General features: G+C 34.2%; 3 protein-coding genes across 3 annotated transcripts in view; all 3 read left to right on the forward strand.

Moving 5' to 3' along the window:
• Positions 1-3,429, forward strand: LOC110457114. The gene is made up of 6 exons (XM_021508218.1): positions 1-48; positions 657-761; positions 1,119-1,223; positions 1,581-1,682; positions 2,797-2,901; positions 3,308-3,429. The coding sequence occupies exons 1-5, from the start codon at positions 19-21 to the stop codon at positions 2,887-2,889; spliced, it is 435 nt and encodes a 144-aa protein (XP_021363893.1). The 5' UTR covers positions 1-18; the 3' UTR covers positions 2,890-2,901; positions 3,308-3,429.
• Positions 2,894-22,998, forward strand: part of LOC110457097 (multiple epidermal growth factor-like domains protein 11) — a 26,579-nt gene continuing 6,474 nt past the window's right edge. Inside the window, exons 1-17 of the mRNA XM_021508197.1 lie at positions 2,894-2,901; positions 3,333-3,540; positions 4,104-4,209; positions 4,342-4,443; positions 4,934-5,035; positions 5,193-5,294; positions 5,415-5,516; positions 5,805-5,906; positions 6,717-6,818; positions 8,144-8,251; positions 8,465-8,697; positions 8,866-8,980; positions 9,273-9,377; positions 10,067-10,168; positions 11,052-11,153; positions 12,482-12,583; positions 22,015-22,116. Of these exons, the coding sequence (XP_021363872.1) occupies positions 2,894-2,901; positions 3,333-3,540; positions 4,104-4,209; positions 4,342-4,443; positions 4,934-5,035; positions 5,193-5,294; positions 5,415-5,516; positions 5,805-5,906; positions 6,717-6,818; positions 8,144-8,251; positions 8,465-8,697; positions 8,866-8,980; positions 9,273-9,377; positions 10,067-10,168; positions 11,052-11,153; positions 12,482-12,583; positions 22,015-22,116 (1,903 nt within the window). The remainder of the gene's footprint in view (positions 2,902-3,332; positions 3,541-4,103; positions 4,210-4,341; positions 4,444-4,933; positions 5,036-5,192; positions 5,295-5,414; positions 5,517-5,804; positions 5,907-6,716; positions 6,819-8,143; positions 8,252-8,464; positions 8,698-8,865; positions 8,981-9,272; positions 9,378-10,066; positions 10,169-11,051; positions 11,154-12,481; positions 12,584-22,014; positions 22,117-22,998) is intronic.
• On the forward strand, positions 15,749-20,521 carry LOC110457113. Its single transcript, XM_021508217.1, has 8 exons — positions 15,749-15,797; positions 16,004-16,108; positions 16,599-16,700; positions 17,876-17,977; positions 18,947-19,048; positions 19,677-19,778; positions 20,087-20,194; positions 20,394-20,521. Exons 3-7 carry the CDS (start codon positions 16,626-16,628, stop codon positions 20,165-20,167), a joined length of 462 nt encoding a protein of 153 aa, XP_021363892.1. The 5' UTR covers positions 15,749-15,797; positions 16,004-16,108; positions 16,599-16,625; the 3' UTR covers positions 20,168-20,194; positions 20,394-20,521.

The following is a 22,998-nucleotide window of genomic DNA, read 5'->3' on the forward strand; positions in this document are numbered from 1 at the left end:
GTTACTGTAACGAGGGATATGTCGGCGACGGATATGTCCGATGTGCCAGTAAGTAAATTGAGGCCATGGATGTTTTTTGGGGAGAATAAGCCTACAAATTAGTTGTTGTTGTCGTTAAATATAACATATGCGATAAAGCACCAGTATAGCCCATTATCAATAGCTGTTGATTAGATATCCAATCGTCAATTGTGAAGTCATTATCATGACTATACGGATTGCTTCTATTAGATATACAAGCATGTGGTTTAGTTATTATGAAGAAAAGCATAGTATTCGTCACATATATGTACATGTAAGTTTTAACAATTTCACACGGTTACTTTTACAACAACAACAAAATATAAATCATATATTTCTGATTCCATATATTGTACTTCGCGTTGTTAAATTAAACTACAGTGAATTCTGTTTTTTTTCCCATTACTTTTCCTCAAGTTTCATTATGAATATAATACGACACTGCTTCCCGATATTAGTATTGTCTGGTTCTTTTACAAGGAACGTTGACCGGATTTTTTTTTTTACTTTCATTGATCAAACACTATTGTAACATTATTGTTGTTTCTCAAGCGGATGTAGAATACTTTTGATCATATAATCAATGAATCAAAGATATTTTATATTAAAATGTTTCAAAATATACACGTTTTCAGAGCCTTGTGATGATGCATGTCGTCATAATGCTTACTGCAACAAGAGAGACGACACATGCTATTGTAACAAAGGATACATTGGTGATCCAAAGGTCGGCTGTGAACGTAAGTATTGATTTCTCAGCCGTACTGAAGCTATTGATAAAAAAGAAGAAAGAACAAGTACATTGTTAAAAGAAAAATATAAAGCGGGAATCTATGGCTTCAATAGTAAGGAAGTGTGAGAATTTTAACAACGTAAACCTCTGCGAAAAATAAAATAAAATTTAACTCAATAATTGTTGAAAGAAATCGTACTTGTCTTTTAACATAGATTTAACCATTTGATAATTTGTTTTGAGAAAATGCACATGATGAATCAAGAATTTGCATTAGTCTCAATTTTATAGGTATATATTCCACAGCTGAATCATTTGATATTTTGTTGATGAAAAAATAGCACACTGGTATTGTGTTTAACAGTTCCTTGTGGAGGAAAATGTGCGTCCACTGCATATTGCGACAGTGATTCCAACACGTGTAAATGCAAGAAGGGACTTGTTGGTGACCCTCATGTTAGATGTGGCAGTAAGTACAATTTTCGTTACAGACATGAGCTTCTTAAGCCAAGGAGTGTAACACTGTATTGATATTTCTGCTATTGTAGGATATGTGACAGGGTTGTTCTTTCCTTAACAGGTGACTGATTGGTCTTAATCAAGCTTTATTGTTTTCATGTAATGTAATGTATGAAATAAAGTTCTCATTTCGATTTCAAAACCTCTGTATGAACATGTAGGCATAACAAAACTAAAAGATGAGATTTGGATATAAGAAAAGCATAATGTTAAAATCCACACAAGAAATGATCCCACTTTTGTTCGATTTTGAGTTTAGCGATTCCATTAGATTAAACATAAAATGCTTTTTGTGCTTAATTTTCAGAACCATGCGACAACAAATGTAGAAAGAACGCGTTCTGCAACGGCAACAACAAGTGCCAATGCAATCCAGGATTCGTCGGGGATCCATATGAGGGCTGTGATCGTAAGTTACAGTTTTGCATTTTATTTATCATCTGTCCATTCATTCAAGTAGGGTAAAGTCAATTAAAATACAAAAGCAAAGATATCATCACAAAAGGTAATTTCGAAAAACAAAGACGGTACGAAAAGCCATTAGCAGGTACCACGTATGGCAAAAGAAACAAAATGTCGTGAAAAAATGTGTACTCGCTATGAGATAGACCTACGAATATTTGTTAATTCTTCTCTTATTGTTTCTCCTGTTTAAAAGACAATGCTGGGACTATAATATTTCTGCATTATACAGCGCTATCTATATATTTGTCTTTTGAATTTAAAGTACAAGAATTTTGAAACCCTTCTGAAATTATAATTATTATCTATTTCAAAATGATAATGATATATTTTGTATCTTCAAATATTGTAGTGACTATAGTATGCCATCATATATGTTTATTTTCTATAAAGATAATTCCTAAATGGGGAAAAGCATGGTATGTGTAAATGCTAGATACAATTGATATCAGACTTTAAACAGAAAAATAGAAAAACGCTGATAGAAATGTATTTGATATTTGAGAAGTAAAAGGTGTTATACATACTTAATTTCCGGGACCTTTCAACTTCCAATTAAGCATGCACCGTTAATAATGTATTTGATTTTATTCCCTTTCGGTCAATGCTTCAATTGAAGGGGTAACTCATTTTTATGATATATTATGGAAAAAAAAGACATGTCGGTCGTCCAGTGGAAGAAAACTCGTAATAGTGTGTATAACCTTTTTAAATTATCAAATGTCAATAACAATCATGTGCATTTTGAAATAAATTGATTGGTATATCGGATAGGTATTTAACATCGTTATGTTGTGGCAGCTTAAGCTCATTGAGTCCTTCTGTGATATGGGATAGATAAGACATGATGGCGATATGCCTATTCGATTTCTAACGAGAGGTGCAAACATGCGAAGATTACATCCATTTCGTGTCTGAAACGAATTTGCATTTTGCAGAAACGATTTTGTGAAAAAAATCATAAAACAGCTTAGCATATACTGTATACGTCAAATGACACAATGAATAAAAACAAACTTAACCGGTTCTATCGAAAACCTATATTTATGTATGTGTTGTAGGTCCATGTGGAGGTAAATGCAAGACCAATGCATACTGTGATGAACACACCAACACTTGCAAGTGTAACAAAGGATATATCGGTGACCCACTGAAAAAATGTTTCGGTAAGGTCACTAGAATTGCATACTTCTCGTCGAAAAATAAAAGGTCGAATAAGAGTGTAGTACATAGTTTGGATACTATACCTGTCCAAAGAGAATTCAAATTTACGTTAGATATTTATTTTAGGTGAAATCTAAGATATCAAATAACTGATGTGTTCATTCCAATGACCATTTCCAGAGAAAAAAATACCTAAATGCAATGTTCTGTTTAACAGTGTTTCTCTTTAACCATTGTTTTGTTTTTCTTGTTTAATCAACAGCAATACATTCCAGACAATTGTGTTTCATAGTCTTTAAAGTAGATTATTTAAACCTATACATTGATTGATCCGCACATAAAATAAACGTTGGATATTCTTTACTGAAATTAATTACTTACGGTGATATATTCTTTGGACTTTAACAGAACCAAGTGTATTCCAATTTGTAAGGCGTGCTTACACTGTTTCGGAAAGTGCCGGATCGGTCGATATCGAAGTAGCAAGAACAAGTGGATCTGAAGGATCCTATACAGTTTCCTGGGAGGCCAATGATAGATCTGCTAGACAACCTTCAGACTATGTTAATGGACAAGGAACAGTCAACTTTAAGACGAACGAGAAAACAGAAAAAATTACTATTAAAATCGTTAACGATCAGGTAAGAAATGGGATTGATATGCCTGGTTGTATGACCTTAGGCTTGCTCCGACCCGAGGCCCAGATATTCTGAATTCAAGGGATGGGATTTCTCTGGAAAAAAGAAATCCACAAAGCCGGCGATTTTATCTCCATCCTTTGAACAAAACATTTAAAAAACCATTATTATCAGAATTTGTAATTTAAGTTTAAGCCTAATGTACCATAGACTGCAACTGGTCAATGTGACGTCATAGTGTATTGTTCGCCTGATGTCATCGTGTTTTTTATTACTCTTGCGATCCCCTAGAGAATGACAGCAGATTTATAACCTAAAAATGACAGAGAAATATTTAACATGTATAACGTGAGACAATTTAGCGAATGATTGAAAAGGGTAATCGATCTGTATCTTGCAAAGCAGAGTTATTTTTTTAAATGTCCCTTTAAATATATATTTCTTTATATAATGTTTTTCAAAACGGATTAGATTTATTTTTGCATTTCATCCTGATAATTTTATTTTCTCAAAGTGGTTCTTTTATTCATCACTGATAATGCATATATATTTACCTTTGTATTAAGGTTTACGAGCCAACAGAGTCATTCACAGTTACCTTGACAGCCGTGAGCTCTAATGGAGCACTTGGCTCATTGATCGTAGTAACAGTCACCATCACCAACGACGATCGTGAGTTCATTCACATATTTAGCCGATGATAATTTGATTGCTTCTAAAATAATAATTTTCTTTTCTTAAATATAACACTAACACAGTTCGTCATTTATTGATATTCAAATGCATTCACTTTTAAATTAACAGCGGAATGTGGTGGCCCTTGTGGAGTTAACGCCCATTGTGATTCCCCTTCACAGAAGTGTATCTGTAACGTCGGATTCATCCTATTCCGTGGATCTTGTTCCCGTATGTTTAATTATACACATATCCTATGTTTATCAAAGGACTTTTTACCTCAAACTTGAGATCAATATTTGTTTTTATTATTTCAAGTTATAAAAGTAATTAGACCCTTCAGAAATGTAAATACATGTCTGAATTTCTTTTTGCTGTTTGCGACTTTTTTCTTCATGCGTGTCAATGTCACACAACGTTGTCCGTTCTTGATACAAAATCACGACGGCTGAGTGATTTTACACCTTAACCAAAGAAATACATTATTTTGTGAGAATGTAAGTCCCACTAATCTTCAATCTTTAAAGCAAATATTTTACAAACTACCACATTGCAGATGTATTGAAATATCTAGCTAATTTGTGTGTTTCCATAGGAACAAATACAGGAACAAGTTAAACACTTGCATAATGGAGAAGAGAAAGACTTCTATTCATTTGTTATGGTTTATATATAATTATTACATCACTTCTGTGTTCACACTCTCACTCGTTAATCATAGGGCCTTGTGGAGGACCATGTGGACCTAATGCCCGCTGTGATGAAACAACTAACAAATGTGTATGCATTACTGGATACTTTTTGATACAAGGATCGTGCAGTCGTAAGTTCGAGTTTCATTGAAATATCAGATTGCAAAAGCGTTACTTGGTCTTATTAATATGTAACTTTATGATTCTAACCTAGCACAACTAAATTGAGAGTACTGAAAGAATGCGAAACAAACCCTTTATATACTTTTGACTTTAAACGAATTACAGGCCCATGCGGAGGACCATGCAGACCAAACGAGCGATGTGACCGTAACTCCAACAAATGTGTTTGTATCCAAGGATATAGGTTATTCCACGGAAGTTGTGTTTGTAAGTATTCAGAATGAGGCATTGATGAATTATATAACAAAACGATTGAGAATCATGCAGAAAGTGACGAAGCACGAAAATGATACTATCTTTATACTTTCGAGTATTAATGTATTACAGTGCCATGTGGAGGACCATGTAGTCCAACTGAACGATGTGACTTTGACTTAAACAAATGTGTTTGTAAATCAGGATTCGTGTTACACCACGGCAGTTGCGTCCGTAAGTATACAAAAATGTCAATTCAATAAATTTATATAAGCGTGAGCAATGATCGTTTTGTAGAATTACATGTCTAAGAAATCTTATATTCTATTCATGTATAGGGTCCATACATTATAGTGCTGCCAATATGTGAACGGGGTTTATATTCTCTTTACATGCTCTGAAAACAAATGTACAGATATTGTACTTTTTGGATTAACATTGTTGAAACTACCGAGTGTTCACGTCAAATGAAGGTTATGTTTTACTATTGCATTGTGTCTGTATTCGGCTTGAATTTTACAGTACCATGTGGAGGACCTTGTGGCCCGAACGAACGTTGCGACAGTTCAACTAACCAATGTGTCTGTAATCCAGGATACTTCCGTTACCAAGGATCATGTTCCTGTGAGTACATGAATTGACTTCATACTGTATACCACAACTGTATCCGCCTTTTAAAGCCACAGCAACTCACAGCGTAATGAAAATACCCATCCTGTAGTGTTATACTAGTGATCGTTAAAACAAACATAATATATCAGATATGCTGTTTACTGACGTGAAATGATTAATGATAAAAAAAATATATCTTATTATCTGTAGTTTAATCGAATTGTCATTTTGGGATTTAACATTAAAACTGTTCCTTTGGAGACGGTTTCGGTTGTATTCAGATAGAAGAATGCTGAATGTTTCTGCCTACTCATTCCAAAAAAAAGACGATATTGTCTGCACAAATAGTTCATATCAATGCAAGTGATTTTAATGCTTAAGCACGGATACCATCGATTGGTTGAATATATGTTTGTCTTACTAAGTGATTGAATGTTCTAATCTTACACCTTTTTATAAATATGTAAGTAGTTTAATTTCTTAACTAAAAACCTTATAAATGAACTCGAATCAATGCGTTTTAGTGCCATGCGGAGGACCATGTAAGCACAATGAACACTATGACAAAGTCAGAAACCACTGTGTCTGTGACACAGGATATTTCCTTTACCATGGATTATGTACTCGTGAGGACAGAAATCGATTTTTACTACTTAACATTATTTATAAATGAACATCGAAGAAAAAACTACCGATAAATACCTCCTGACAACCAGTCTTTAGTAATTTATATATAAAAAAAAAATCCAATATGAAGATATCTTCCCATAAGGGTTATTTTCTGGAGGTTATGTTATAATAACTCGAATCAATGCGTTTTAGTGCCATGCGGAGGACCATGTAAACTCTACGAACATTGTGACAAAGTCAAAAACCAATGTGTCTGTAACACAGGATACATCCTGTTCCGTGGATCATGTTCACGTGAGTATTGAATCAGCTTCTTATTGTTTTACAAGAAATAACTAACTTCCTGACAACCTGTCTGTTGTTATTTGGGCCCCGCATCAAAGATGTATGATGCCCTATAGTAATCACGGTGTCCTGCTGAACGTCTGTCAGCACTTTCGTTTCCAGAGATTATCTCAGATTCCAAAGGTCGAAATTTCGGAATCTTCACATGGTGATACTCTTTGATGTGTAGATGAACAAAGGGGGTTTCACAATTTTATCAGGTTAAAGTAAAGGTCGTTGTAACTTGAAAAATGAACAGTCGGGGTATAATGTCAAAATACATTGTATGACCTTAAAAATGCCAGATTTCGGTAAACATATTTGGTATGCCATTATGAAGAACAAATGGTCAATATCAAATAGGAAGTTAACTTGCCAAATGTCAAAGTCATGGGGTCAAATGTCCAGGCTCATTATATAAATATCAACAGGTAAACACTTTGTGATAACATTATGAAGCAACGTTGGTCAGATTACTAGGGGGTCTGCAACTGCAATTAGTAATCATGCTGTCCATCCGTATGTCTGTCCACCGTCCGTCTGTCCCTCCGTTTGCCTGTTTTAACATCAGACATTGGATAAATATTGAAAAATATATATCAAAAATATTTATTTGTATCGTTCTTACAAGATTTTTCAAATCAAGCGAAGTATATCGGTTGTTGACTGTTTAATGAAATGGTTATCTACTTTAAACAATGGCGTTGTAAGTGCCATATGGAGGACCATATTGACCTCACCAACGTTTTGACAAAGTCGGTGACCAATGCGTCTGTATCATTGGATACTTTATATAGCAAATATAATGGGTCTATACGTACATGCTTTGTTTTTGTATAAACTTCCTTTACCTTGTACTGTACATCCGATTCCAAGCATCATGTACTCGTAATGAAATCATAGAAATATGCTTCATATCATCTAGCATGTACTGAAAAAAATCTTGTATTACTGTACGTTTTTTAATCCTGGAAATTAACTATATCCACCTTAAACCGATTGCTGACAATATTGCTTTTCACAGTGGTCAATACAAATTTACTAATAGATAAAGACAATTCATTGCTATTGATCCTATTTGAGATATTGTAATTATAAGATGCAATGAAACATTTGATATTAGGTCGATGAAATAATGAAAGATTGATGAATTAATTGCTTTTCAATCCTATTCCGCTTTTTGGTTGTTGTAATATAATTGATGATAGGAAAACTAATCTAACTGGCAGGAAAGATAATTTAAGTTTCTTTTCGAGAAAGAATTGCTATATAATATACAATGATAATGCTTTCAGTTCCATGTGGAGGAAGTTGTCCATCAAATTCTGAATGCATCAGCTCAGACAACAGATGTCACTGTACCCAAGGCTTTCTAGGAGATCCTTACAAAGGCGGATGTCATCGTATGTAGTTTTGACATCATGAGCTTGCGATCAAAGATTTAATGTAATTTACGAATTGCATTGGTGAATGTACTATATATATATATATATAGATATACGTTATGCATCAATTAGTTATTTCATACAGTAATGCATTTGATATTTCATTCTTCTCTCAATTCATATAATTGTTGTCTCGATATACGGTGATGAAGATTATAGATTTTTTTTCAGGTCGAAGCGTTGTACAGTTCGCCATAACAACCTACTCAGTGAGTGAAAGTGCTGGAACGGTATCGCTACAACTGTCAAGAACCGTTGGGCTGTTTGGCTCAGTGACGGTGTCTTGGTCTACCCGTGATGGAACTGCTCGTTACCCAAGCGACTTCTCTAAAAACAGCGGAGTGGCTACCTTCGGAAATGGTCAGAGTTCGACGACATTTTCTATTGGAATTGTCAACGATCAGGTAAAGTATACCATGGGTGGTAATTATGGATTTTGTTAATTTGTTACAATGCATATTTAAACATTTCACACATTCTTCCTGTTGATATACTTTATATGTTCATACGTTTACTCCAGATATTGATGATGAAAAGAATCATAGCATGAACCCTTTCCCTATAAATTCCAGACATATGAGTCAAGTGAGAGTTTTACAGTAACTTTGTCAGTGGCGGCGTTCTCGTCCAGCGTTGTAGCAATCGGAGAACGAAGAGTGGCCACAGTCACTATCACGAATGATGACGGTACGTCAGATTTTGATTATTCAGTTACAATTTTCTTGAATGAATTACTCGGGGTAATACAACGTCTTTAATCAAACATGTATATTTTAAAACGTATGAGCATTACAGGAGATCAAATACAAGCATATAATTTAGATAAATACGATTATGTAAATACAAAAAAGGAATATGTTGTTTACGTAGGTACACATTTACAGTTGACAGATTATACGCGATCGTTCATCGTAAAGTTGCATGTTTAGACAGCTAAAGGGAAATCCATTTTTGTTATGCTTGAAATCACTTCTTTCAGCACCGTGTGGTGGCCCATGTGGACCAAACGCCCGCTGTGACCTGACAACGCAGAAATGTAAATGTAACCCACGTTACGTCCGTTTCCAAGGCGGTAGTTGTCAATGTAAGTAATAAAGGTTGATTTCATTTCTAACAATCAACCATGCTCATTTTACTGAAGTAACCCGGATATAGGTTAATTACCCTAGAGTAATATTGCAACAGGTTATACTTTTTTCATTCTGCTTAATAATTCGCCCTGCCCGAAATCGGCAAACATGCAACCATGAGGTAGGAAAAACAAACTTCCAATGTTCAATGACCATGAACATGAGATGTGTTAATAAACTAACAATCATTTAACAAATAACACGCTACAACCCGTTGGCAATCCGATTTTTTCATATATGTCTCTTATAAATGTTCGTTGTTTATTAATCATATCATGTGAGAATTGCATAGAACCTGCATGATCGATATTTGTGTCTTATATTTATCATAAAATCTATTCGTGTTTGGGGGGAAAGGATAATTGTTCAATTTTACAAATACTTGTGTTCTATTCTTTCATATCCAGTGATGATATCAAAATGAAAATATTAAATATTTTGTGATGAAAAATATCTGGTATTGATAATATTATAGTTTAATGGACATTTTACTCAAATAAAAATATTACAACGCTCACAGATACGTTCTATAACATATAAAATGTAGATTCGCAGATTACTGCAAAATGCATATATTTTTTCGGTATATACCGTAACATTCCAACAGCAATCCTGGTTATTTCCTATCTTAACATTTTTGCAGTGCCATGCGGAGGATCATGTGGACCCAATGAAAGATGTGACAGTGTCACTAACCAATGTGTCTGTATCGATCGATACTATAAATACCACGGATCATGTGTCAGTAAGTACATACATAACCTGTATTTACACTACCTATCTTTGTTTATTTCCTTACATATCCCTACTAACCTATTACACTTCAATGCAATCAAACAGAATGTTTTGCTTTTGGGATATACAATTTTACCAAAACTGCATTTTTGAAGATTGTAACTCTCCGATGCAAGACAAAAAATCATGAAAGTTTTTTTTTTCATTTTATCATCAATAGTTTAAATCGCAAACTTTAGTGTCTAATTATTGTTAAAAGTTTTTAAAAATAATCTGATTATTTTTTTATTTGAAACAAACTAAAATGAAGGTGGTTTTGAAGAATCATAAAAAAAATATGAAACGCACTAACAAACGTGAAGTTCGAACTCAGCATAGAATAGATTAGGCAAAATATGAACAAAAAATACCAGGGAATTAAGACCAGGTTACCGGAATATGTTATCGTCTTCCGATGCAGCAAATATCTATTGAGCCGCTATGTACAAATCGAAACCCCTCCTCGTTTTATTTCCTTTTCGACTTACCGTTTCGATTCCTTCTTTTCATTTCTTTTCCCGTCAATATAATCAATAAAATGGCGGATGTCAAGTTGATTGCTGAAAACCTTATCCTCTTATGTTATAGTTTGTTTCATATTTTATTGTTTTTAACATTTAACCAGACATTTCATTTGCTCTTCTTTTTTACCTGCATTGTATTTGTTATTTAAGATTGAATTAAGAAACAGTGTTTTAAATCCGATAGCATGTGCTTATTTGCTTATTCTAACTATCAAGTACACTTGTCAATATTGAGAGGGCATTTCGACAACAAAATATATAGAGGTATCTTCGATAAGACTAAAACCTGTCAAACAACAAATTCTTCTAAATTACATTTTTATGTAACAGTACCATGCGGAGGACCTTGTGGATCAAACGCACAATGCGATAGAGTCAGCAACCAATGTGTCTGTAACACAGGCTACATCTTTTTCCATGGATCATGTACTCGTAAGTAAATCACAGAAAAAATGTCGTCATCGAATGTAGATTAAGGAATAGGTACTTGTTCCTGCATTGACTTCGTCATTCATCAGTATCAATTTAATCTGATTTAACCAGCTGTTTGACAAAAATGTTCTAGCAATGGTCAATTTAAGCTTTATTTTATCAAACGGTTAACAAGCTTACGTAATTTTCTGGCCGAAAAAGGATGATTTTATCAAAAAAATGTCCACCCAATTCCGTATGTAGCAGCTCAGACAACATATGTTATTGTCAGACAGATTTCATAGGAGATCCATACCACGGCGGATGTCAACGCACGTCTTTATTTACATCATCATTTTGTCCGTGGGTTTAAAATGATTTTCTTTTTACATGGGTAGTGTCGCATATATATTTTCATTTCTGCATAAACAATTTACTATGCAGTATTAAATTTAATTTGTTGTTCTCACAAGGTCATTGAAAAATTAAAATGTCATTTTTATTGATGTTTGTAATCCAACAATTAATTCAGATCTCAGTTAATCCCGTCAAGTAAGTAACCAATGTTACTTTCACTACCACGGCACGTATCAATGTACTAACAGAAGTTGAATTTCTTACTATGAACCTTATTGTCTTTAACTCGTAAAGTTGCCTCAGTTAGACTTAAGAAACTATAATCTCAAGTGATGAATTGACCCTGGTATAGGATAATTCCCGAACAGTTATGAGGTAATAAGTTATAATTCTGTTAAATCATTCGCCATTCCTGAAATAGACAAGCATGCAACAGTAAGTGCAGATAAACAAGTATTAAATATTAAGAGAAGATGAACATTGGGGGTGTCACTATACCAACAATCACTAAGATTATCATAAAGAAAAGGATAGCACGCTAAAAGGTGTTAGCAATTAATTTTATTCTGTATGTCTTATGCAAATGTCCTTTGTTAATCAATGATATTAATGGAGAATTAAATATTACTTTCATCACTGGTATTTCTCTCTGACATTTATTAGAAAATCTATTAATTGAGGGGGAAAAGGATGACATTCTACGAAAGTACTTGTTTTCTATATTGACACCTTCAGGAGTGGTATCAAAATGAAATAGTAATATTTTTGCGTTGAAAATGTTGATACTGGGCCACGTAAAACTCACTCCCGCTGTACGTATATGCTAACAAAATATGTCTAGGATTATCAATGTTTCAGTTTAATGGGCATTGTTTCAAATCAAAAAATCAAAACGTAGAAACGCAGATTAATGCAAGTGCAGAATGTTTTTGGTATATACCGTAACACCTCAACAACAATCCCGAATACACCTTAATTTAACACATTTGTAGTGCCATGCGGAGGACCATGTGGGCCCAATGAAAGATGTGACAAAGGCAGTAACCAATGTGTCTGTATCGAGCGATACTTTAAATACCACGGAGCATGTGCCTGTAAGTACAAACAGAAACTATATTCATATTCAGTGTCAATATAAGAAACAAAGGTGGATTTAACTTCTTACAATAAACCATTCTCCCATTTACCCTTTCGTTTGCCTCAGTAAGACTTGAGAAACCATAATTTCAAGTCGTAAGTCAACCCTGATATAGGATACTTCTGGTACAGTTATCAAGCAAAAACTAATAAGTGTAAAAGTATAAGGAAACCACGCTACAAGGCGTTAGCAGTTTTGTCTCATACAAACAATCTTTGTTTGTTAATCATATTATGAGTAAGCTCAAAAATGCCTTCATGGTTTGTGTTTATGTCCAATATTTATCATGACATCTTTTAATAGTGTAGGGGGACATTATAATAGCTCAATTTTACAAAGTGCTCTTCTTCTTAACTCATACCTTCAGGATTGATATTCAAATAGAAATATAAAGTGTCAGGTTTCGCAAATACTTGATTTTGATAATTGGCAATGTCCACCTTACTCTCGCTGGAACCATTATGCCAATTGATATTTCTGATTTTATTAGTATTTCAATTTAACGAAACTTGTTTCAAATAAAATATCAAAAAAATCAAATATACGTTCTATAACATATAGAACACAGATTCGCAGATTCGTGCAAAGTACACAGCTTTCTTTGAAAATACCATTAAACCCCAACAATCTCGGTTACTTCTTAATCTAACATATTTGCAGTGCCATGCGGGGGACCATGTGGACCTAATGAAAGATGTGACAGAGTCACTAACCAATGTGTCTGTATCGAGCGATACTATAAATACCACGGATCTTGTGTCAGTAAGTACATACATAACCTGCATTGATCTTGCCTATCGTTATATTCTTTTTAGATATCGTTACATACAGGATACACTGAAATGCAATCAAATCATATTTTAAACTTTCACCAAAACTGAATTTTTTGAAGACAGTTATTATCCGATGTAAATCAAAAAATCATACAAGATTTCAATTCTACAAACAAAAGTGAAAATTAGTAAAATTCTGTCGTTATCGGCAATATGGTCTAGAGCGTTTGAATACCTTCATCTTAAATGTGGTGACAGTAGTGGGTTCGATGTTCATAAATAAGGACATTAATGTTTGATTTTAATCACGTTCTTGAAATAACTGAACAAGTGATTCTGTGCAGTCCTCTATAGTTGTGTAAAAAGGTCGTGTATAATGTGATATGTTTGTGCAGCTGAAACAAATTTATATTTTAGAGGATTTGTAGAATACTCCAGATTACTAGAATACTGAAGCTTTAACAATTATGTAATTCGACCAGAAAATGATTCGACTTTGGCAAATTATGAACAAAAATACCAGAGAAATATGGCCAGGTTTTCAGGAATGGTATTCGTTCTCTGGTTCAGCAACTTTCTATTAAACTGTTAAGTTCAAATCGAAAACGATGTTGTTGTTTTCCCGTCCTTAGTGTATACGAAGTTGTTTTTAGTTTCGATTCCTTGTTGTACGCTTCTTTTCTGCTCAATACTATCAATAAAACGCGCTTGTTGGAATTATTGCTGAAATCCCAACCATGCTGTTTCATACCTTTTTTCCAGTTTTCATTGTATTTAATATTTAAACAGAAATTCTTACCACAATTGTATTCGCTCTGCATGTTACATTCCTATTATTTAATGTCAATACTTGTTTGTATATACACACATAAACTATTGTTATTATTAATGATCGATATATTATTGAATCTCAACATAACTTCTTTTGAAAGCTATGGTGTGTGTTAAACTGGACACTTTGAATATTCGAGCTATCAAGTGCAATGTTCAATATTAGGAATGCACTTTAAAAAGTGAAAGTGTAAAGGTATCTACGATAAGACGAAAGCATGTCGATCATCAAATTCTTTAAAAATACATGTTCATGTAACAGTACCATGCGGAGGACCGTGTGGACCCAACGCACAATGCGATAGAGTCAGCAACCAGTGTGTATGTAATACAGGCTACATCCGATTCCACGGATTATGTACTCGTAAGTAAATCACTCAGAAAAAATTGTTATGACATGTTCCTGTACCTCTATGGATTTCATCAATTATCGAAATCAAATAAATTGACTTGAACCCGCTGTTTGACAAAGATAGTCCGACAATGGAAAATATATGCATTCATAAAGCATTATGTAATATCTTTCTGTTCATCCTTTTTTGACATATATTATCATAAGATTATTTAAAAATGATATATAACGGCTAACTGGTACTTTAAATTGTTGTTAGTTAATCTAATTTTCTTGTTATTCGTCACAGTTTGATCAAATCCCATTCATGAGGATTAGCAAACTGTAAGAAAATGCAATTTAATGTAACGGCCACAAATGAATTTCAAAAGTACAATACATGTTACAGTCCCATGTGGAGGAAAATGTCCACCCAATGCTGTATGTAGCAGTTCAGACAACAGATGTCATTGCAAGCCAGGTTTCTTAGGAGATCCATACCAGGGTGGATGTCATCGTACGTATTTTTAACATCAGTGATTTGTAGCTCATAGTTTAGATACTATTTATTTTGGCTTGGGTAAAAAAGCGTACACATGTTTATTCATGCATAGATTAGTTCCTAAATCTAGTAGTAAACTTCATATTTAGTTCTCACAGTATTCTTGGAATTAATGTTAGTGATGTCCCGACATGTTGATTGAGATTTGAAAGTGTATTTCAGTTCGCAGTGTTGTACAGTTTGTCCAAATAACCTACTCTGTGAGTGAAAGTGCTGGAACGGTATCGCTACAACTGTCAAGAACAGGAGGGTTGTTTGGCTCAGTGACGGTGTCTTGGTCTACCCATGATGGAACTGCTCGTTACCCAAGCGACTTCTCCCGAAACAGCGGAGTAGCTACCTTTGGAAATGGTCAGAGCACAACGACATTTTCTATTGGAGTTGTCAACGACCAGGTAACGTATATCATTGTTTGTAATAAGGATGTAGTAATTTGTCGTTAACGTTAATTTGCGATGAATATTAATAACATAACAAATATTGTGTCCTTATAGACCATATATATTTGTGTGTTCGTTTTGCATTGAAATGAAACAAAACCCGTTTTTGTTGAACTTTCAGATATATGAGTCCAGTGAAAGTTTCACAGTAAGTCTGTCAGTTGTTGCATCCTCAACCATCGTAGTAATCGGATCACGAAGAGAGGCAACAGTCACCATCACGAATGATGACAGTAAGTAGGATTTTGATTATTCAGTTACTATTTTTTGAGTGAAACATTCAGTTAATCAAACAGGTTAAATCAGATGTTTCACGATAATAAAGGTTTAATTTCAATAAAACATTGTTTGCGTACGATGGATTTATCATGACATAGTAGCATGTTTAAGCAGCTAAAATGAAACCCGTGCTTGATATGCATGGAATCTCTACGTACAGAACCATGTGGTGGCCCATGTGGACCTAATGCCCGTTGTGACCTGACTACGCAGAAATGTATATGTAACCAAGGTTACATCCGTTTCCACGGCAACACGTGTCAATGTAAGTATTGCATATGGATTTAATTTTTTACTATAAAGCGTTCTCCAGTGAGCCCGTTAATTTTCCTTAGTTTTACTTTCGAAACTGTAATCTCAAGTGGTGAATCAAGTACTTCATTTTTACAAAGTTTTTCTAAGTTCATACCTTAGGATTGACAAATGAAAATTTGTGAATTTCAAGTTTCTAAAAATATCTGATTTTGATGATTGGCCATGCCCACCTTTCACCCACGGTACCGGTAATGCCAATGAACATGTCTGCGTTTATTAATATTTCGATCAAATAGACAATGTTTCAAATGAAAATGTCAAAAGGATCAGAGTTACATTCTATGACACATAGAACACGAATTCGCAGATAAATGTAAAGTCCACAGTATTTCTTTCGGAAAATATAGTTCAACCCCAACAACAGTCTTGATTATTTCTATATTTGCTAAATGAATCAGCGACTATGTTATGCTTGTTTTCTGCATATGTGACGTTTGTAGTGCCATGCGGAGGATCATGTGGACCGAATGAAAGATGTGACAGTGTCACTAACCAATGTGTCTGTATCGAGCGATACTATAAATACCACGGATCATGTGTCAGTAAGTATATATACATAACCTATATTAATGTTACCTATCTTTGTAAACCTGTTAGATACCCATACAAACCTATTACACTACAATGCAATCAAACCGTATTGTGTTTGCTTTTTTATATATAATTTAATAAAAAATGTATATTTAAAGATTGAACTATCCAATGAAAGGCAAAAACCCATGAACGAATTTCAACTCTACCATTTATAGCTTCAAACGCAAAATTTAGATTCTGCGAAATATAGTACAAGCCTTACCTGATAGGTCATAGTTCCAAAACGGTTGACAGTCTTCTCAAATAAATATGATGACAGTAATGCTTTTGATTTGTGAAAATACTGCTATTTGTGGTTGACCTTTAAATGCGGTCTTGAAGTAACTGAACATGCTGTTTTGTGGAGCTCTCTGTGTTGTAATCGGTTTGATTTTGTATTTTGACCTGAAATATAACTCCATGTTTGAAAACGGTTAAACTCTGGTGTACGAAAAAATTAAGTGTCTTGAAATAACTGAATATTTTGCTCTGTACAACTCTCGGTTATTGTATCAAATTTTCTTGTAAAATGTTATGTGATATGTTTTTGATTTTAAACAAACTAAAATGCAGGATGTTTGTAGAATATATAAAGGATAGTGAAACATTAACAAACATGTTATTCGAATTAAGATGGAATAGATAAGGCAAAATGTGAAGATAAAAAAATCTGGAAATTCAAACCATATTTTTCGGAGTGATCATCGTCTTTTGCATAACATTTATTTTATCAAATCGCTGTGTTCAAGTAAAAAATGAAAACTAGTTTTCCATTGTGTTTTATTTCATCCTCAGTTTATATGATTTTTTTCCATTTCGACATACGGATTCGATTCCTTGTTGTTCGTTTCTTTCTGTTAGATATAACTTATAAATGGAGCATACTTGATTGATGAAATCCCTTGCCTAGTATTATTATATCAGTTCATATTGTTTAGTTATATTAACATTTGAACAGACAAAGCTATTACTATTAAGATTGTATTGATATATTGATTTCGAAATACAATAAATGTGGACATCTTGGTACTTTAAACATACTATCTATCCAGTTAAATGTTCAAAATTTACTGAAAAGGTATTTATGATAGGTTGAAAGCGTGGCAAACATACGATTCTTTAAAATTACATGTTCATGTTACAGTACCATGCGGAGGACCGTGTGGACTCAACGCACGATGCGATAGAGTCAGCAACCAGTGTGTCTGTAATACAGGCTACATCCGATTCCACGGATCATGTACTCGTAAGTATATCACAGAATCAGATGTCATATAATGGAGTATAAGGAATGTGTTCCTGTACCTCTGTAGACTTCGTCATTCATCAAATTAAGATACATTCTCTTGAATCAACTGTCTGACAAGATGGTATCATAATTGTCAATTTGTGCTTCCATCTAGCAATAGACAATGTCTAGCGGTAAATCCATTTCATTGACATACTTATTTAATCATATGATAATTGGAAACTTGAATTTCATATTAAAGATGTCGATAAAATTGATATAACTTTTTATTACATCATGCTCTGTGTTATCCAGTGATCAACCCATGCCATATAGTTTGCGTATTAGCCAATGTAATATACCTTTTAGCCCTGTGATTCGTTGTAAGTTTCCATTGTTTCAATTGTGACGTCACACTTAGGACAAGTACAGGACGTCACAGACTAACGCACTGGAGTCAAAATGGCGGTGTTTTACATTTCAGGGTTGCATACAAATTGTCGTTTAACACGAATAAATGCCCCAACTTTAATTATGTGATAAGAGGATATTAAACTCGCTTCATTTCATATGAAATTTGATGAAACTCGTCACGAATGTTTCATTTAATATGATATTGAAACTCGTGTAAGATCCTATATATCAGATCATATTGTCGTTCGTCGCAGTTTGATAGATCCCGTTCAAGGAGATAATCAAGCTGTAACAAATGTAAACGTAATCTGACCGTAAACAGGTTTATTTCTTTATGATATCATTTTTTTTGATATCAAAATGAAAATGTAAGATATTTGTATATGTCTACCTAAATTCCTGCTTTGCCCATAATGCCGACAGATATGAATGGAAATTATTTCAAATCAGATATCAAAAAGTTTAGATATACATTCTTTAATAAATACAACACGGATACGCAGATTAATGCAAATTGTACAGAAAACAACCCCCCAAAATTCCTGACTATTCCTTATTTCAACACATTTGTAGTGCCATGTGGAGGACAATGTGGACCCAATGAAAGATGTGACAAAGGCAGTAACCAATGTGTCTGTATCGAGCATTACTTTAAATTCCACGGATCATGTGTCAGTAAGTAGATGTATTGAAATTACCTGTGATTGTGTACCTTTTAGATACCCTTGCAAACAGTATACACCACAATTCAATCAAACCGTATTTCGTTTCCTTTTGTGATATAATTTAATCAAAACTACCTGTTTGATGATTTTGATAACGCTCCGATGTAAAACTCATTAAAGGATTTCAATTCTTTTACTCATTGTTTCAAACCCAAAATTACGTGTTTTAAATATAGTAAAAACCTTAAGTGATAATGACGGATATTTGCGGTCGACTGTCTTCGAACAAAACAATTTTCGGAAACAATTCGTTTAGTTGTTGCGTCCTTGAAATGAATGAACCTGCAGTTAATTGCAATTGTCTTTGTTGTTGTATGGTTCCGTCCTTGGAACTATACATCGCATTTAATCGTTATCTTTGTTATTTAAGATTGAAATAACATATGATCTTTTAAATCCGAAGATATGTGATGATATGTTTTATCGTTTCTTTCGGTACTTTAAACATTCTAGCTATCAAGTGTTGAATTCAATATTGAGAATGTATTTCACAAAGAGGAATATAAAGAAAGGTTTCTACGATGACATTAGAGCAGTTCAAACACTATGTTCTTCTTAATTGCTTTTTTATGTAACAGTACCATGCGGCGGACCGTGTGGACCCAACGCACAATGCGACAGAGTCAGGAACCAGTGTGTCTGTAAAACAGGATACATCCAATTCCATGAATCATGTACTCGTAAGTAAATCACAAAAACAGATGTCAAAATAAAGCATATGGAATACTTTCCTGTACTGTAACTTCAGCCATCTGCGATTCAAATAATGTCCACTTAAATCACCTGTTAGATGAAGATAGAATAACAATGGTCAACGTACCCATTGTGCAATATCGTAACCTTCTCTCGCTGATTGACATCTGTAGGCATAAGATAAATGAAAAATATATAGATTTCGTCTAGAAAGTGTTAACAATTTGATGTAAGTTTATCTTATTATCCCGCGGCCCCAAATATATTTTTCTTAAAATACGATACATGTTTTCAGTTCCATGCGGAGGAAGTTGTCCATCCAATTCCGTATGTAGCAGTTCAGACAACAGATGCCATTGTAAACCAGGTTTCTTAGGAGATCCTTATCACGGCGGATGTCATCGTACGTATTTGAACATGATGGATTTGCAGCTTTTAGTTTATATACGATTTTCGGTTGGAGTAATGAAGCATACACATGTTTATTAATTTTGTATGCATCAATTGTTTCCTAGATTTCATTTTTTGTTTTTACAATGTCCCTTGAATCCATATTATTGAGGTCCTGATATATGTTAATTATGATTTGAAATGTATTTCAGTTCGCAGTGTTGTACAGTTTGTCACAATGACCTACTCTGTGAGTGAAAGTGCCGGAACGGTATCGTTTCAACTATCAAGAACCGGTGGATTGTTCGGCTCAGTGACGGTGTCATGGTCTACCCATGATGGAACTGCTCGTTACCCAAGCGACTTCTCCCGAAACGGCGGAGTAGCTACCTTCAGAAATGGTCAGAGCACAACGACATTTTCTATTGGAGTTGTCAACGACCAGGTAAAGTCTAGTATGCGTTGTCATAAGGGATATCGTTGATAACGTAATACTGCAATGAATATTCAAATATTATTTCCTTCCTGGCCAAATATATTTGTTTGCACGTTTACGCCAGATTTTGAAATCGAAATGAAGCTACACTCCCTGTTTTGTCATTTTTTAGGTATATGAGTCCAATGAAAGTTTCACAGTTACGTTGTCAGTAGCGGTATCCTCAACCAACGTTGTAATCGGAACTCGAAGAGAGGCCACAGTCACCATCACGAATGATGACGGTACGTAAGGTTTTGATTATTCAGTTAAAATTTCTTCAGTGAAATACAAAGGGAATAAGACTTGTTTTATCAGATATTATATGGAAAGTAAAGGTTTAATTTTTAGAAGTATACATTGCTTGTGTATCATGGATACATTGCACAGTATATTTTTGTTCACATAAAGGAAACACCGTATTTGATATGCCAAACATCACTACTTACAGCACCGTGTGGTGGCAAATGTGGACCAAACGCGCGTTGTGACCTGACTACGCAGACGTGTATATGTAACCAAGGTTACCGCCGTTTCCACGGCAGCACGTGTCAATGTAAGTAACGATGTCTGAGTCAGTTTCTTACTATAATCCGTTGTCCCTTAAACCTTTTAATTTGCCTCAGTTAAACTTTAGAAGCATAATCTCAATAATGAATTAACCCTGATACAGGATAAATCCCGTACAGTAATTACGAAACAAGTTATAATTTTAACATTATGTTGAATATTTTGCTCTTCTAAAATGGGCAAACATACGACAATAAGGTGGGACAAAATTATTTAAATGTTCAGTTACCGTATACATAAGATTTGTTAATAAACCAACAATCACTGAGTCTATGATCAGAAGTATTAGGAAGCACGCTACAACGCGTTAGCAATATGTCCCATATACATTTTCTTTGTTTATAAAATATTACTCAGTAATACCTTCATGATTGGTATTTTTGTCAAATATTTATCATAAAATCGATAAATGTTTTGAGAAAATGACTATAGTTCAGTTTTGCAAAGTGCTCTTTTTCTATATTCACACCTTCTGGATTGATATCCAAATAAAAACGTAAAGTGCCAGGTTTCGAAAAATGCCAGGTTTCGAAAAATATCTGATTTTGATGATTGGCAATGTCCACCTTACTCCCGCTGTACCATTAATGCCAATTAATATTTCGGCGTTTATTAATATTTCAATTCAATGAACATTATTTCAAATGAAATATCAAAAAGTTCAGATATACGTTTATAATATAAATAACACAGATTCGCAGGATAATGCAAATGTACAGTTTTCTTTGATAAATACCGTAAAACCCCAACAACAATCTCGGTAACTCCTTAATTTAACACATTTGTAGTGCCATGCGGAGGACCATGTGGACCCAATGAAAGATGTGACAGTGTCACTAACCAATGTGTCTGTATTGAGCGATACTTCAAATTCCGCGGATCTTGTGTCAGTAAGTACAAATATAATCTGTATTGATTTTACCTATCGTTATATACTTTCTAGATATTCTTAGATTCGTGGTTCACAGCAATGCAGTCAAACCGTATGTTTTGGGTTTTTTAATTTACAACTTTTAGCAAACTGATTTTTTTAGATGGTTACTCTCCGATGTAATGGAAAAGCTCATGAAAGGATTTAAATTTTACAATTGATAGTTTCAAGCACAAAATTTAGTGTCTGAAAAAATAGTGAAAACCTTACCTGATATTTCATTGTTCCAGGACAGTTGACTTTCTTCGACCGTAAAACTGATGACAGTAGTGGGTTCTGTTTAGGGAAACAATGTCAGTTGAGTTTGACCTTTAAGCGTGTTATAGAAGTGACTTAATACAGTTGTGGGATCGCACAACGTTACACGATGTGCGGTGTGCGCACGAAGTGTGCACGGTGTGTGAACGGTGTGTGCACGATGGGCGAACGATAAAAATGTGGACGATCATTGCTTGCGCACATTTGTGCGCACGATGGACGAACTTTGTGCGATAACAATCGTGGTTTATGTAAATTGAGGAATGCCTTAACAATTTATACGGGTTCGTGTTTAAACATATAAACTTGATTTTTACGTATGTTTCTATATTCTAGCTACATATATAAACTAATTTTTTTGTCTATACATTTTTATATTTAGAAATTGGGTTTCGGTGTTTTTTAACAAACTTAATCGACACATGTAAAATTACAACACAATCCCGTATACAGGTAAACATAACTACTTTGTACATGTACCTAGTCCTTAGTTTTCCCCTCGCCTGGGGCACTTACGTAATTCGTCGGGTTAGGCCGGGGTGTGAAATCCAGGTGAATGGGAGCTATAGGCAAACGAATGCAA

Source organism: Mizuhopecten yessoensis, unplaced genomic scaffold (genome assembly GCF_002113885.1).
Source record: "Mizuhopecten yessoensis strain PY_sf001 unplaced genomic scaffold, ASM211388v2 scaffold9023, whole genome shotgun sequence".
NCBI classification, from domain to species: domain Eukaryota; kingdom Metazoa; phylum Mollusca; class Bivalvia; order Pectinida; family Pectinidae; genus Mizuhopecten; species Mizuhopecten yessoensis.